The sequence below is a fragment of the Palaemon carinicauda genome, chromosome 4 (genome assembly GCF_036898095.1).
Source record: "Palaemon carinicauda isolate YSFRI2023 chromosome 4, ASM3689809v2, whole genome shotgun sequence".
Classification (NCBI taxonomy): Eukaryota; Metazoa; Arthropoda; class Malacostraca; order Decapoda; family Palaemonidae; genus Palaemon; species Palaemon carinicauda.
In genome coordinates this window covers 166,928,885-166,943,884 of record NC_090728.1, presented here as the reverse complement: position 1 = coordinate 166,943,884, position 15,000 = coordinate 166,928,885, and the positions used below count along the sequence as shown (strand labels likewise).

Below are 15,000 nucleotides of genomic sequence, written 5' to 3'. Positions count from 1 at the left end.
TGAAACTGAATCAAAATATTACAGAACATAAAGCTTGGGATTGAACAGATAGAAGCCTAGAAAACAAAGATAAATGATAGGAAAGAAGCTGTCTGGACTTAGGTGAAAAGCGAGTTAAGTGGGGGAAAAGCGACGGGTACATTTAATCTTCTGAATAAAGTAAGGGCTGAATAAGGAACCCATTAGTCTAGTTAAATATTGCAAGCCGTAATTATGATCTCAGTGTGGGAACAGATAATAAAATGACTTCTGTTAAAATCTCATCCCCAACTTATACTTTCCAAATTTAAGTCAGTGTGTTAGATTACCTAACCAGGCATCCATTTTTAAAACTGGGTCCTCGTAGTCGTTATTATCATTATCAAAATTATTGAAATTATAATTTTATAAAAAAAAAATTGAGTTTCGTATAATTAGGCTTCCAAGAAATGGAATACGCATATGCAAAAAATACAGCAGAGAAATTACGATGTAAAAGAAAAAAAATACACGGTTAAAAAATCCGCTTAAGGTAAAATAAAAATAAAAATCAACATCCTTCTCCGTTTACACAAGTGTAGCTTCGACCACTTTATTTAATGGCGCAATATCCAAATTTCTTAATATGACTTTCCTCTGGTTTGCACTAGCTTAGGTATAGGATTTTCCCTCCCATCCGCATCCCGTTTCCCGTCAAAATGACAGCTTTATATTTAGATAAATATGCACTCGCACCCTCACTCACCAGAGTATGACTGGAAATATATATGTATATATATATATATATATATATATATATATATATATATATATATATATATATATATATATATGTAAATAAATGAATTATATATATTATTATTATTATTATTATTATTATTATTATTATTATTATTATTATTACTACTACTAGCCAAGCTACAACCCTAATTGGAAATACAAGATGCTATAAGCCCTAGGGCTCCAATAGGGAAAAATAGCCCAGTGAGGAAAGGAAATAAGGAAATAAATAAATGATGAGAACAAATTACAAATTAACAATTAATCATTCTAAAAACAGTAACAAAGTCAAAACAGATATGTCGTATATGAACTATAAGAAGACTTATGTCAGCCTGTTCAACATAAAAACATTTGCTGCAACTTTGAACTTTTGAAGTTCTACTGATTCCACTACCCTATTAGGAAGATCATTCCACAACTTGGTCACAGCTGGAATAAAACTTCAGAATACTGTGTAATATTGAGCCTCATGATGGAGAAAGCCTGGCTATTAGAATTAACTGCCTGCCTAGTATTACGAACAGGATGGAATTGTCTTATGCAACATGCATAATGAACTAAGTGAACGACGGTGCCAAAGATTAATATCTAGATCAGGAATAAGAAATTTAATAGACCGTAAGTTTCTGTCCAACAAATTAAGATGAAAATCAGCAGCTGAAGACCAAACAGGAGAACAATACTCAAAACAAGGTAGAATGAAAGAATTAAAACACTTATTCAGAATAGATTGATCACCGAAAATCTTGAAAGACCTTCTCAATAAGCCAATTTTTTGTGGAATGGAAGAAGACATAGACCTAATGTGTTTCTCAAAAGTAAATTTGCTGTCGAGAATCACACCTAAAATTTTAAAAGAGTCATACAAAGTTAAAGAAACATTATCAATACTGAGATCCGGATGTTGAGGAGCCACTGTCCTTGACCTACTTACAATCATACTTTGAGTTTTGTTAGGATTCAGCTTCATACCCCATAATTTGCACCATGCACTAATTTTAGCTAGATCTCTATTAAGGGATTCGGCAACCCCAGATCTACATTCAGGGGATGGAATTGATGCAAAGAGAGTAGCATCATCTGCATATCAACAAGCTTGTTTTCTAGGCCAAACCACATGTCATGTGTATATAGTATGAAAAATAATGGGCCAAGAACACTACCCTCTGGAACTCCAGATATTACATTCCAATACTCACTATGATGCCCATCAACAACAAGTCTTTGAGATCTATTTCTTAAAAAATCAACAATAATACTAAGAAACGACCCACCCACTCCCAACTGTTTAAGTTTGAAAACAAGGGCCTCACGATTAACACGGTCAAAGGCAGCACTAAAATCAAGGCCACAATCATACGTACTTTCTGACCACAATCAAGGGATTTCTGTACACCATTGGAGATTGTAAGAAGGGCATCACATGCTCCAAGGCCTTTACGAAAATCAAATTCCAAGCTAGGGAATAGATGATTACCTTCAGCAAACCTATTAAGACTTTTTGCCAGAAGACGTTCAAAAACTTTAGATAATATGGGAGTTATGGAAATTGGGCGGTAATCAGTTGGACTTGAGCTACCACAAACACATTTACATAGAGGAGTAACATTACCAATTCTCCAACAAGTGCTAAAAGCTCCTCTTCTTGCTAACTTGAGCAAAATCTGCAATCTGCAAAATCTGCAATCTTAATAAAAAACAAAGGAAAAATACCATTTGGGTCTACACCTCCATAAGCATCAAGGTCCATCAACAGAGCTTTAATTTCACGGGATCGAAAAGCTAAACTAGTAGGTTTAGCCTCAGGAAAACAGGAATAAAGAAGTTCAAGTTTCTCATTACTCTGTTTACTGTCAAAAAACATCAGCCAAAAGGGTTGCCTTTTCCTTTGGATAGTGAGTGACTGAGCCATATTGTTTAAGTAAAGGAGGAACTGTTGCATCTACACCAAAGAGTGCAGATTTAAGGGTAGACCACTATTTATGTTCTTGAGTTGTACCAGAAAGGGTTTCTTCGATGGTTAAATTGTATTCCTTTTCAGTTGAGGCATAAACTCTCTGAGCAAAAGCTCTCAGCTGAGTATAGTTATTCCAGGTCAAATCTGATGTTACCCTTCCAAAGATAATAGGCCTCCTGCTTCTCCAAATAAGCGCGTCTACAATCATCATTGAACCACGGTTTGTCCTTCACTCAGTACCTTAGCACACGAGAAGGGATACGCCTATCAATTATGTTGACTAGATTCTCATTCAAAGGGGCAACAGGATCAACACTATTATATAATTGTGACCAATTCAAGCACAAAAGATCATGCAAAATCCCATTCAAGTCTGCTTGAGATTTAATATAAATTTTACAAGTGTATGATACATCAGGGACAGGCTGCTCAGTCTTCACTACTAATGAAATTAAGGCATGATCAGATGTCCCAACTGGAGAACCAACCTTACTAGTTATAGGCAGGCACTTGCTCTTTAGTCTATAAAAAAAGGTTATTATTATTATTATTATTATTATTATTATTATTATTATTATTATTATTATTATTATTATTATTCAAGATCTCCAAAGAAAATACTTTACTTTTATAGAATGTTTCTAAAACTGGAGATAAGCCATTATTATATTTCCTCTACAAAAATATCTCAGATTAAAATGAAATGAAGTTTTTAGCAGGTGAAGTAAGCTGCTGATTCAGATATTTTTTTCTGAAGCAAGGAGAAATCAAATTAAAAAAAAAAAGTAAAGAATAAAAAATAAACAAACTAGCAGCGGATGAATAAAGGAAAATCCTAAACGAACGAGCCAAATGATGATGGTATATCAAACTGAATAAATTCCCTCTCAGCTCCGAATGCAAAATGAATCGGAGAGAGAGAGAGAGAGAGAGAGAGAGAGAGAAGAGAGAGAGAGAGAGAGAGAGAGAGAGAGAGTCAAAGTCAAAAACCTTTATTCCATTATAAAATGGTTATTCTGTTACATAACAATATATAAATTATTTACATAAAATTCACAATAAGTGGATTGTAAAATTCGAGAGAGAGAGAGAGAGAGAGAGAGAGAGAGAGAGAGAGAGAGAGAGAGAGAGAGAGAAATAGGGAATAATAAAAGCAAGAGAAAGATATGGATGAAAGTTATATATAGAGGAAGAGGATGACACGGATGAAGGCGAATGATTCTCAGTTACAAAGGCAATATTACTTTCATTTATTTGGAATTAAGGGCAGAGGGAAGATAGTCTTTTTTATGGGAATCGGCTTACCATGGTTAGGAATATAATCCTGCATTCCAGTATTCCAGGCAGATTCCGTACGGATCGGTAATTTATCTAATATCTTTGTTCTACTGTATCATGTTTGGGTATGCCCGAGAGAGACTAGATAGAATTCCTTTTGTCTAATTGGAGGGATGGAACTGGATGTTGGTTTTGTGCGCTTTTGGTGAACCGTCTCTGTTTGGATAAGAAATTGTCGCTTAATGCTAGACTTATTGATTACATGACCTTGTTAATATAGTAGGGTTGGATTGCGGGGAAAAAAGGTTGTATCCTGTCTATGACCTTTTAGATTATTACGCATTCTCTCTCTCTCTCTCTCTCTCTCTCTCTCTCTCTCTCTCTCTCTCTCTCTCTCTCTCTCTCTCTCTCTCTCTCGGATGTAAAGGACTAGATGTAAGTAAGTTTCTCTCTCTCTCTCTCTCTCTCTCTCTCTCTCTCTCTCTCTCGGATGTAAAGGACTAGATGTAAATAAGTTCTTTCTCTCTCTCTCTCTCTCTCTCTCTCTCTCTCTCTCTCTCTCTCTCTCTCTCTCTCTCTCTCTCTCCTGTTCTACTGTCTGAGCTGTCAGGCAAAAGATAGCGTAGAATTCAGCATGAAATCTTTAACTTCAATTCACGAAATCTGAAACCTACATTGACTGCGACATTTAAGGTTAAAATTAGTTTGATCGTCTGACAGGAAAAGCTACCATTCAGGCCAAGCTCTTCAACAGAATTTTTCACGTTAGGGGTTTATGGAAAGTGGCTCGGGGAAGTCGTTTTGTCATTAAGACCTTCAAGGGGCTCAAGCGGACGGAATGCAAGCTACTTCAGTGCTTGATTCGATAAAGATATTGATTTCGAACAGAAAGAGAAGGTTGAAATGGAAAGATTTGAAGAGCAATAAAATGGAATTGGAGAGAGAGAGAGAGAGAGAGAGAGAGAGAGAGAGAGAGAGAGAGAGAGAGAGAGAGAGAGAGAGAGAGAGAGAGTGTTCGAAGTAGCAGGTGCAAAGTCTAATTGATGCACCTTGTGCCAAAGGCTCCAGATTATGTTGACAAAAGCGGTTGCTAATTAGCCTCTAAGTTGTTCAATCATCTTTGGCCTTTTATTTGATTGTTCAATTCTGTCTAACTTGCTTAATACCATTCTCTCGATAACATGTTCACGAAATTGTATGGACACAAACCTATTATAAATGAACTTGCTTTTTAATCATAATCGACTTATGTTCTCATGGTAGTTTCATAAACACTACGTATGTCAAGAATCTTTTGTTACCAAGTATTGTTCATTGCAGAAATAAGAATAATGGAAAATTAACGATTATTTTGAAGAAAAAAAAACAAGAACTACGAAGATACAAGTTTCTACTCTAAAACAAGATAGGTTAAAGTCTAAAATAAAATATTTGGATAGATATGCACACAAACAATGTACCTCTCGGGTTACCCCTACTCACTTGGGTATGGTTACCCCCCTTTCCCTCTACCCGATGGACGGGGAGAGACGGAGTTGTTCTACGTCAGGCAATGCCACTGAATGTGACCATATATATATATATATATATATATATATATATATATATATATATATATATATATATATATATATATATATATATATATATATATATATATATATATTTATATATATATATATATATATATATATATATATATATATATAAAAACAGACACTTGCTCTTTATTATATAGGGGAGACTGGTTACTGCAGTTCTGTTAAATCAGGGGAATGATTATTCCTATCTGGGATTCATTAAATTGCAAATATTTCTGTCCATATTTTATTACTGATGACAATCAAATTTTCACTTACCTATGTTTTTAGTCTGCGTTTCTAAGGTTCCCTATACAATTTCCTCATATTTACTTTCCTTAATGTTTCTATTTCATCATGGGCTATTCTACATTCTCGCATTCCCGACCTCTGCGATAGATTTAAAATTCATTCATTGATGCGCAGAGATTTAAAGCAATACGATATAAGGCTCCATTTCTAAAGACCAGTCGCCAAAAATCTGGGCGTCTCTTTGGCATTGGCCCGATGACCTCAAAAATCCCTGAAATTTTCTATCGTTCGAAGGATAGAGTCGAAGGATTAAACAAAAGAGAAATCAATTAAAAGAGTAGAGATAAAAGATGAAAGAATAAAAAATCAATAGATCGCGTTTCACACTTACAGATAGACAAATTAATAGACAAGTGGAAGGTTTAAGTCGGCTCAGATATTATTCAGTTGAGTTGTCTTTTCATTCCAATTAAATTCACAATGACTTAAATATTGGAGTCCTGAAAAAAACTAGATAACATAGCTTCCTGGGCCACTGCCCATCCACTTCTTGCATATGTATAAATTATCAAAAATACGATTAATTACATAAATAAATATATGAATATATACAACAAATGCGGCCGTATCTAGTTCACAACAGGTCAAATACCTCAGACATGGGTTTATTCATATTTGGGCTTTGGCAAGTTTTCATCACCACGCTGGTCAGTGTGTATGGTGGGAGATTTTCGTCTGATCTCTCATAGCAAACCAGCTTAGTATGGGTGGCCCTGACTACTACAGCTTTGCTGATCATGGCGATACACAAACCCTCTCACCACGTTAATGTATCTCCACTAAGGAAGGAATTATATATATATATATGTGTGTGTGTGTGTATGTGTGTATATATATATATATATATATATATATATATATATATATATATATGTGTGTGTGTGTGTGTGTGTGTGTGTATATATATATATATATATATATATATATATATATATATATATATATATTTATATATATATAACCAAATATGGAGAAAATTATAGAATTTTGCCCAACCCTTTTGGAAAGATTAATAACAGATTTACAGAATATTTGTGTTTTTTATGAGTACTACAAAATATCACACAGAACAATTTCTTATAGGAAATGTACTAATGAAGTTATCTATCAATGGTGGCCATTTCTACTGTTATCATCCATTCCACTGCTACGGCTAGAATCTTTTAGGTATTTTGTTTTAAACAGGATTATTATTATTATTATTATTATTATTATTATTATTATTATTATTATTATTATTATTACAAGCTGAGCTATAAACCTAGTTGGAAAAGCAATATGCTATACGTCCAAGGGCTCCAACAAGGAAAAATATCCCAGTGAAGAAAGGAAACATTGGAATAAAGAAACCTGCAAGAGAAGTAATAAGCAATCAAAATAAAATATTTTAAGAACAGTAATAACATTGAATTAGATCTTTCATATATAAACTATAAAAAATAGAAAATAAAGAGGAAGAGAAATGAGATGGAGTGTACCCTCAAGCAAGACTAATGAAGGTAAAAACAAAGATGCTATAACTATTATTTGTATTTCATCACTATAACCCCTTTCAAAATAGTCAATTTGGCGTGGATTGAACAACTCAGCCTATAGTTCAATGTTAAAGCTGCATTAATCAACGTAATACGTTTTCTCTCTGAAGTACTCATTTGTTGACGTTAATTAGGCCCTTGTAGTCCTGATAGGGAGTCTTTTATTATTTTATATATCGGCTTTGACTTTTTTTTTTTTTTTTTTTTTTTTTTTTGCTTTATATCCTTTATTTTTGTTTATAGTTTTTCAGTTAATTGGATGAATGAGAGGCTTCTTAATAGAAAGCTGCGTTTTGATTTGTATGTCGACGAATCCATTGATCTGAAACCTCAGTGATCTGTAATTTATCCCCTCAAGAAATTTGATTCCAATCATTGTGCAATGTTAAAAAAACCGTAATTTTAATCGGAAATTCTCCATAAGAATATACTGTTCTCAGCCGTATTTCAGTAAAGATTTTTACCTTACTTTGTTATTATCTTTTACGGGTAGGTGACCGTCATATCACTTCATTTATGTCAATATATCCGTTTTTAAAACGGTCAGTGCCTGCCTACATTTATTCCATGATTTTTATTTTTTTTTCGGCAAATTTCTAAAAGCGTGTGTTTGAATATAAATCCATTTATTTAACACATATACGTATCAAGATATTATTATCCTTCACTATACTATTTGTATATGTAGATCTACTTTAAAAGCAGGGCTTCTGGAAGCTATTTAACTTTTAATAGAACATCTTCGCTTTTATGGTTTCAAATTTAATTTCCTTTTATTCTTTATTTATAAAAAACAATATCTGCGTCAAAGACCTTCGATGTCAGGAGGTTTGATAACTCGAAATCAATCAACTAATCCTTTATCTAAATTTGATTTTAAATGTCGTATCTAGGGACAATTTCATTTATTTAACACCGATTTGCAGGCTAATCTAAATTATCATTTCTGTCAATTATATTCTACTCATTGCTCCCAAACAGAAATAAATAAAACAGCGGCTTCTGACGCATAGGCTACTCGAGAATATCATTTCTGTCAATTATATTCTAATCAAAGTTAAGTGAACCATAGGCTTCTGACGCAGCGTTACTTGTGCGTAATTGTATTGATTCAGGAACGACAATAATCCGTGATTTCCGATGGGTTCAAAGCCGGAATCCCAGCAAGGTCTCTTCCCGTCCCAGACAAAGACGGGGAAATTAATTAAATCATATGGCGGTTGTTATTGACGTTCAAAAACCAATCTCTGCTTGCAACGCGTAATTGAGAGCAAAGAAACCATTTACAGCGCACAAAGGGATGAAGGAATACTTCATTTCAAATGCACTGAGGATTCTGACGATTACGTTTACGATGTTATTAAATTAATCGTCTTTGTTACAGACTCCTTAATGAAGTCTGTCTGAGCCATTCTCATAAAGGGGTGGGGGGTGGCGGCATTACTGCCATCAGTGAATCTCATGCGGTGTAATGTAGGCATTACTTCGGGGTCTTTGCAATGTTCCCTCTGCACTTATAGGTTTAAAGGCCACTCATGAATAGCAGAAGCAAGGGACAGTGACAAGGCCCTAGAGAATGACCATATATGCAGCGCCCAAGCCCCATCTCCACCCAAGCGAGGACTAGGGAGGGCTAAGCAATGACTGGTGATGACTCACCAGGTAGACCTATATGCTCCCAGCCCCCCAATCCTAATAAGGATGGTGAGGTTGCAAACTCTTTAAGAAACTAATGAGTTTGAGGGGGACTCGAACCCCAGTCCTGCAGACCACCAGGAAGTGGCGTTTCCAATAGGCCACCACATCATCATCATCATCATCCTATTAGCGTGCCTTTTTCCCATTCGTATGGGGTAACACGGTTGCCTTCTTTTTGAAGGACGGCTTTGGCTTTGGGGTGGACCGTAGTCCCGACCGGCTGCCCTGCCCGCCGTTGCTAGCGTATGTTTGTGTTGTACCAGCCAAGGTATATAGAATAAGGGAGTTGGTACCAGCCACCATCGCCACTTGTCCCAGCAGCGAGGAATCATGGCGTGGTTGGATCGACGTGTGAGGTGTCTGTTATGTTTTTAGAAGGTGTTGGAATAGCTGTGTTTGAGTGTGTATTAGTCTGTAACACCCATTTTCTTCCCTTGCTTTATATTCTACCTAATCTCCGTTTACGCTTCATTTCTTTCATCTTGCTTTCCAATCTCTTAACTTTTTCTTTGCATAGTCACTGCAGGGTTTTCCCTCAGTTATAGCCTACTTGGGAGCTGAATGGCCCCACAGGCCCCAGCTCCAGGTTATATAACCCAAAATTTTAAATCCAATGTATGAGACATGAATCTAGGTTTTTATGTCATTTTTTTTCTACCTTGTTCATTGTGTAGCTTATATAAAAGATAGTAATACGGTTTGATTTGGAAAACATTAATGTATTGATTTCTTTATCTTTAAATAAAGATAATCAAAGCTGTCAGTGATCCTCATTTTAGAATATATGGTAAGAACAGTGATAGTGAGGTATCAAGCCTACAGATAGCTATGAAATTACAGACAATTTTGGATTTTGTTTAGCGTATATCTATTCCATGTAATATTTTTTTTTATGATTACAGTAAGAAAAATATAATAGATGAAACAAACACTTCACGAGATAGAAAAATTAGATCAGGGCTGACGGAAGAAACCGAAATGAAAGCAGATGAAAGCTCACATATATCCCAATTGCCAAGACCCGAAGAGGAAGGTATGCATCTTGTTAATCAATATGCAGAAAAAAAAATCCCTCGCAGAGGCTCAAATCAAATGCTGATGGCGAGACATGTTGAGGCTGATACAGAGGAGAATTTTCTCTTTTCTTACTTATTATATGATAGAACTTCATGGATTAAGACTTAGGAACAATTTTGTTTAGAAACGGAAGCTAACAAATGGTTATCAACAGAGACGTAATATCCCTTATATAATAAAGAGCAAATCTCTCTCTCTCTCTCTCTCTCTCTCTCTCTCTCAAGGCACTAGGATAGTTGGAAGACCCAGACCTACATGGCTGAGGACTATGAAGCGCGAAGTTGGAGATGATGAATGGAGAAGTACTGAATTAAAAGCTCAAGTTAGAGACGACTGGTGAAATCTAACCGAGGCTCTTTGCGTCAATAGGCGTAGGAGGAGATGATGATGATGAGGATATATATATATATATATATATATATATATATATATATATATATATATATATATATATATATATTAAGTTTTGCTGTCACGCTCAGTGGCATTGTCAGACGTATGACTAATCGATCTCTCCCCGTCTCTCGGGTAGGGGGAAAGGGTGTAGTCATTCCCCGGGGGGAGGGGGTACCCCTAGAAGTACACTCAGAAACCACAATCTCCCATGTATTGCCGAAACTGCCAGGTTGTTGTTAGGAAAGGGGGAAAGGTGGGAGGGGTTGAATCTGCGTGTGTGCGAGTGTGCATAGCTATATAAATGAATATATATATATCACTAACACACGTGATTTTAATCAATGTAAATACCACTCACGAATGGCATTTAATACCGAATTCTATCTTGGGAATATATATCCACTTGGAATTCATTTTATGGTAACAGCTTCTGGCTGGGTAGAGATTCGAACCCTACCTATTCGGCCGGAAACCATGCCTGCAAGGACTCTTAGTTATTCGGCCGGAAACCGAGCCTGCGAGGACTCTCAGTTGTTAGTCCTCGCAGGCATAGTTTCCGGCCGAATAGGTAGGGGTTCGAATCTCTACCCGGCCAGAAGCTGTTACCATAAAATGAATTCCAAGTGGATATATATTCCCAAGATAGAATTCAGTATTAAATGCCATTCGTGGGTGATATTTATATCTATATAAATATTTAGCCGTTATTTTGACGGCTCGGGTACACTAGTTGTATAATAATTAAAGAGTTTGATAGAAATATGAAAGAATAAAACCTACGAAATAAACATTTCTCTCTCTCTCTCTCTCTCTCTCTCTCTCTCTCTCTCTCTCTCTCTCTCTCTCTCTCTCTCTCTCTCTCTCTCATTAAGCCTCTTGAGGTTCTATAGCTGATTCAGGATCCTTTGGGAAGGGACGAGGAGATCCATTGTGTTTTCACAAAGTGATTCTCCCTTCTCGGAATTATTCCGGATCTTCATTAAGTTCTTCTTCCGATGAAGAAGATTGTTAGCATATTCAGATTTGGATAAAGCTCTTCTAAAGACATAAAATGTTTACCTCACAAGGAGAAGCTATTCTCTTTCCAGTCATTAACTGTTTGTAAGCAACGCAATGATACTCGAAACCGGTGCTAAGATGGTTGTCGATACAATTTATTTATAGCAGCTGGATTCCGACGCATGAGAACAGCTATTAATCATCCGACACTTGCGGCTAAACAGTTCCTCTAAACCTAATCAAGTAATAATACAACAATAAATGCAGCCATTTCTAGCCCACTGCAGGACAAAGGACTCAGATGTGTCAATTCATGTGTGGGTGTTTTGCCAGTTTTCATCACTACGCTGGCCATAGCGAATTGGTGATAACGAGAGATTTTCATCCGAATGCTCACAGCAAACCAACCTAGTATAGGTGGCTCAGACTAGAAAAAATTTGCTGATCACGGCGATACGCAAACCCCTTCACTAGGTTAAGGTATCTTCATATTTAAATGCGCTGATTGGCCTAAAGTATCATTTGAAAAAGCTTAGTAGGTGGTCATAATGCAGTACGAAGTTTTATCTAATATTGACTACCTTCAGTTCTAATTAGAATCATTCCAATTAGACAAAGGGAGAGAGTTATTCTCTTTGGTTCACGAACGTCCAGTATAGATTTCCCTTCGTCCAGCCTGGAACAATTGACTTACACAAATCAAAGAGCACCTCGCTCTGGACTTTGGGACGGTACGTGACGTTCCTGTGGTTAGGACTCATCGTCTTGACCAAGGTCTATAAACCTTGCTCATGACTATCTTGTATATTGCCGTCATTCCCGACTGTATGGGTACCTCAGATGACAGAAAAGTGACAGATACTGACCTACGTTAGGAGGACAACTTCAATGACAGCGTAGGATCTGAATGAGGTCCTATCAAGGATTTGGTTAAAGGGAACGAAGTCGTTTGAGCATTGTTATCCTAAAGGGGTAAAGAGTTTACCTGTAATGTATTTTAGTCTATAAAAAATTTATTTCAGTGTTACAATATTTCCTTCTTTTTATTCACAACGACAACTTTATAGTGGATCTTGCTTGGAATATATTTTAGTCGCCAAAAAATTTATTGCAATGTTACACTATTTTTTTTTATTTACAACGACAACATGATAGTGAATATCACTTGTAATGCTTTAGTTTGCAAAAAGAAAAAAAAATATTGCTATGCTATAATTCTTCTCTTTTTTTTTCAACAACTTTATACTGGATCTTACTTAAAATGTATTTTAGTCCACAAAAAATTGATTGCAATGCCACAATTCATTTTTTTTTTTTCATTTACAATGCCAACTTTATAGTGTACTTTTTTGGAATACAGAATTTTCCAAATTTTTCCTTTGAATCGGATTACATTCGAATTCCAATGAGTACACAAAAGCGAAGCAATCGGCCATGATTGATGGCCGTGTTAATGGTCAATGTCATTAAAAGTAAACAGCGCAATGAATGCAATCTATTTTATATATCCTATAATTCATTTCCCTACTAAGCCCGGACGGTCACAAAAGTATCGGATGAGCTCGCTTTAAAAAAAAAACATTTCATGAAACATTTTCCATGAAACGTAGATTTTTTTTTTTTTTTTTTACCCAGTTGGCCAGTGTAAATTGCAGTATTAGGCGCAGTAATCTTTAATTGCTTTTTTGTGTAAATACGCAAAACATTTGAACAAAAAGTAAAACAGAAATGTAAACGATAGACCAGTATATATTTCTATAACATTAGAAGTGATAAATTAACTTATATAACTGATTTGTTGCAAAAGTTCAATATTGCAGCAAATGTTTTCATGACATTTTAATGTTGCCGTTCTTGAAATATTTTATATTAGTTGTTTATAGCTTCTCTTATAGTTTATTTATTATTTTATTTCCTTTCCTCACTGGTTACTTTTCCCTATTGGAGCCCTAGGGTTTGTAGCATCCTGCTTTTCCTACTACTACTACTACTACTACTACTACTACTACTACTACTAATAATAATAATAATAATAATAATAATAATGATAATGATATTAATAATTCCTGTCTTAACAACCAATACTCACTTTAGCACTTTCCCCTTCCAGAAGTACTACTCTCCGCATCGTTATGGACTTCGATGAAATCCTGCCAGACCTGGGCGAATATGGAACCTACCAGAAGCTGGTCCTCTGGTTCCTCCTCCTGCCGGGGACGATGCCCTGCGGTTTCCACGCCTACAATCAGCTCTTCATGGCTTTCAAGCCTAAACACTGGTGCAATGTGCCAGAGCTCGACGATAAAGATCTCTCTTTGGAGGCCATGAAAAATATAAGGTCAGTACTACCATCCTGAGTTTCTAAAAATTCTTCCATTCTGGTGGTGTAGCTGATTATGATGGGTGTTGTGAGCTTATCTGTGAACATAAGTGAGGTGTAACTATTTTCTTTTCAACATTACAGTTTTTCTTAATAAACTGTTACTCCAGAGAAGGACAACACAAGGCACTGCCACATTTCTTTAGCTCCATAGTTATCTGTTATTTTGCGCAAGTTAGCAAGAAATGGAGCTTGAGCAGTCGTTGGAGAATTGGTAATGTTACTCCACTATGTAAATGTCTTTATATTAGCTCAAGTCAAACGGATTACCGCCCAATTTCCATAACTCCCATATTATCTAAAGTTTTTGAACGTCTTTTGGCAAAACGTCGAAATAGGTTTACTGAAGGTAACTAGCTGTTTCCTAGTTTGCAATTTGACTTTCGTAAAGGTCTTGGTGCATGTGAAACCCTTCTTACAATCTCCAATGCTGTACAGAAAACCCTTGATTGTGGTCAAGAAAGTCGCATGTTTAGCCTTGATTTTAGTGTTGCCTTTGACCATATTAATCACGAGGCCCTTGATTTCAAGCCCAAACAGTTGGGAATATGTGGGTCTTTTCTTAGCGTTATTATTGATTTTTTAAGAAATAGCGCATGAAGCTGAATCCTAACAAAATTCAAAGTATGATTGTAAGTAGGTTAAGGACAGTTGCTCCTCAACATCCCGGATCTCAGCATTAATAATGTTTCTTTAACCTTGTATGACTCTTAATTTTTTAGGTGTGATTCTCGACAGCAAGTTTACTTTTGAGAAACACATTAGGTCTGTCCTCAGTTTCACAAAATAATTGGCTTATGGAGAAAGTCTTGGAAGATCTTCGGTGATCAATCTATTCTTAAGAAGTGTTTAAATTCTTTCATTCCCATCTTAATTTGTTGGACAGGAACTTACGGTCTATTAAATATCTTATTCCTGATCTAGATATTAATCTCTGGCCCCATCGTTCAATTAGTTCGTTATGCATGTTACATAAGATATTTCATAATTCCGACCATCCTTTACATTCAGATCTTCCCGGATAGT

At 35.8% G+C, this 15,000-nt stretch overlaps 1 protein-coding gene across 2 annotated transcripts in view; it reads left to right on the top strand.

The window, feature by feature from the left end:
* Balat (Beta-alanine transporter) overlaps positions 1-15,000 on the top strand; it is a 126,228-nt gene that overhangs the window by 48,327 nt on the left and 62,901 nt on the right. For both annotated transcript variants that reach the window (XM_068371477.1, XM_068371478.1), the window contains exon 2: positions 13,705-13,932. In XM_068371477.1, the coding sequence (XP_068227578.1) occupies positions 13,727-13,932 (206 nt within the window). In that variant the 5' untranslated portion in view covers positions 13,705-13,726. The remainder of the gene's footprint in view (positions 1-13,704; positions 13,933-15,000) is intronic.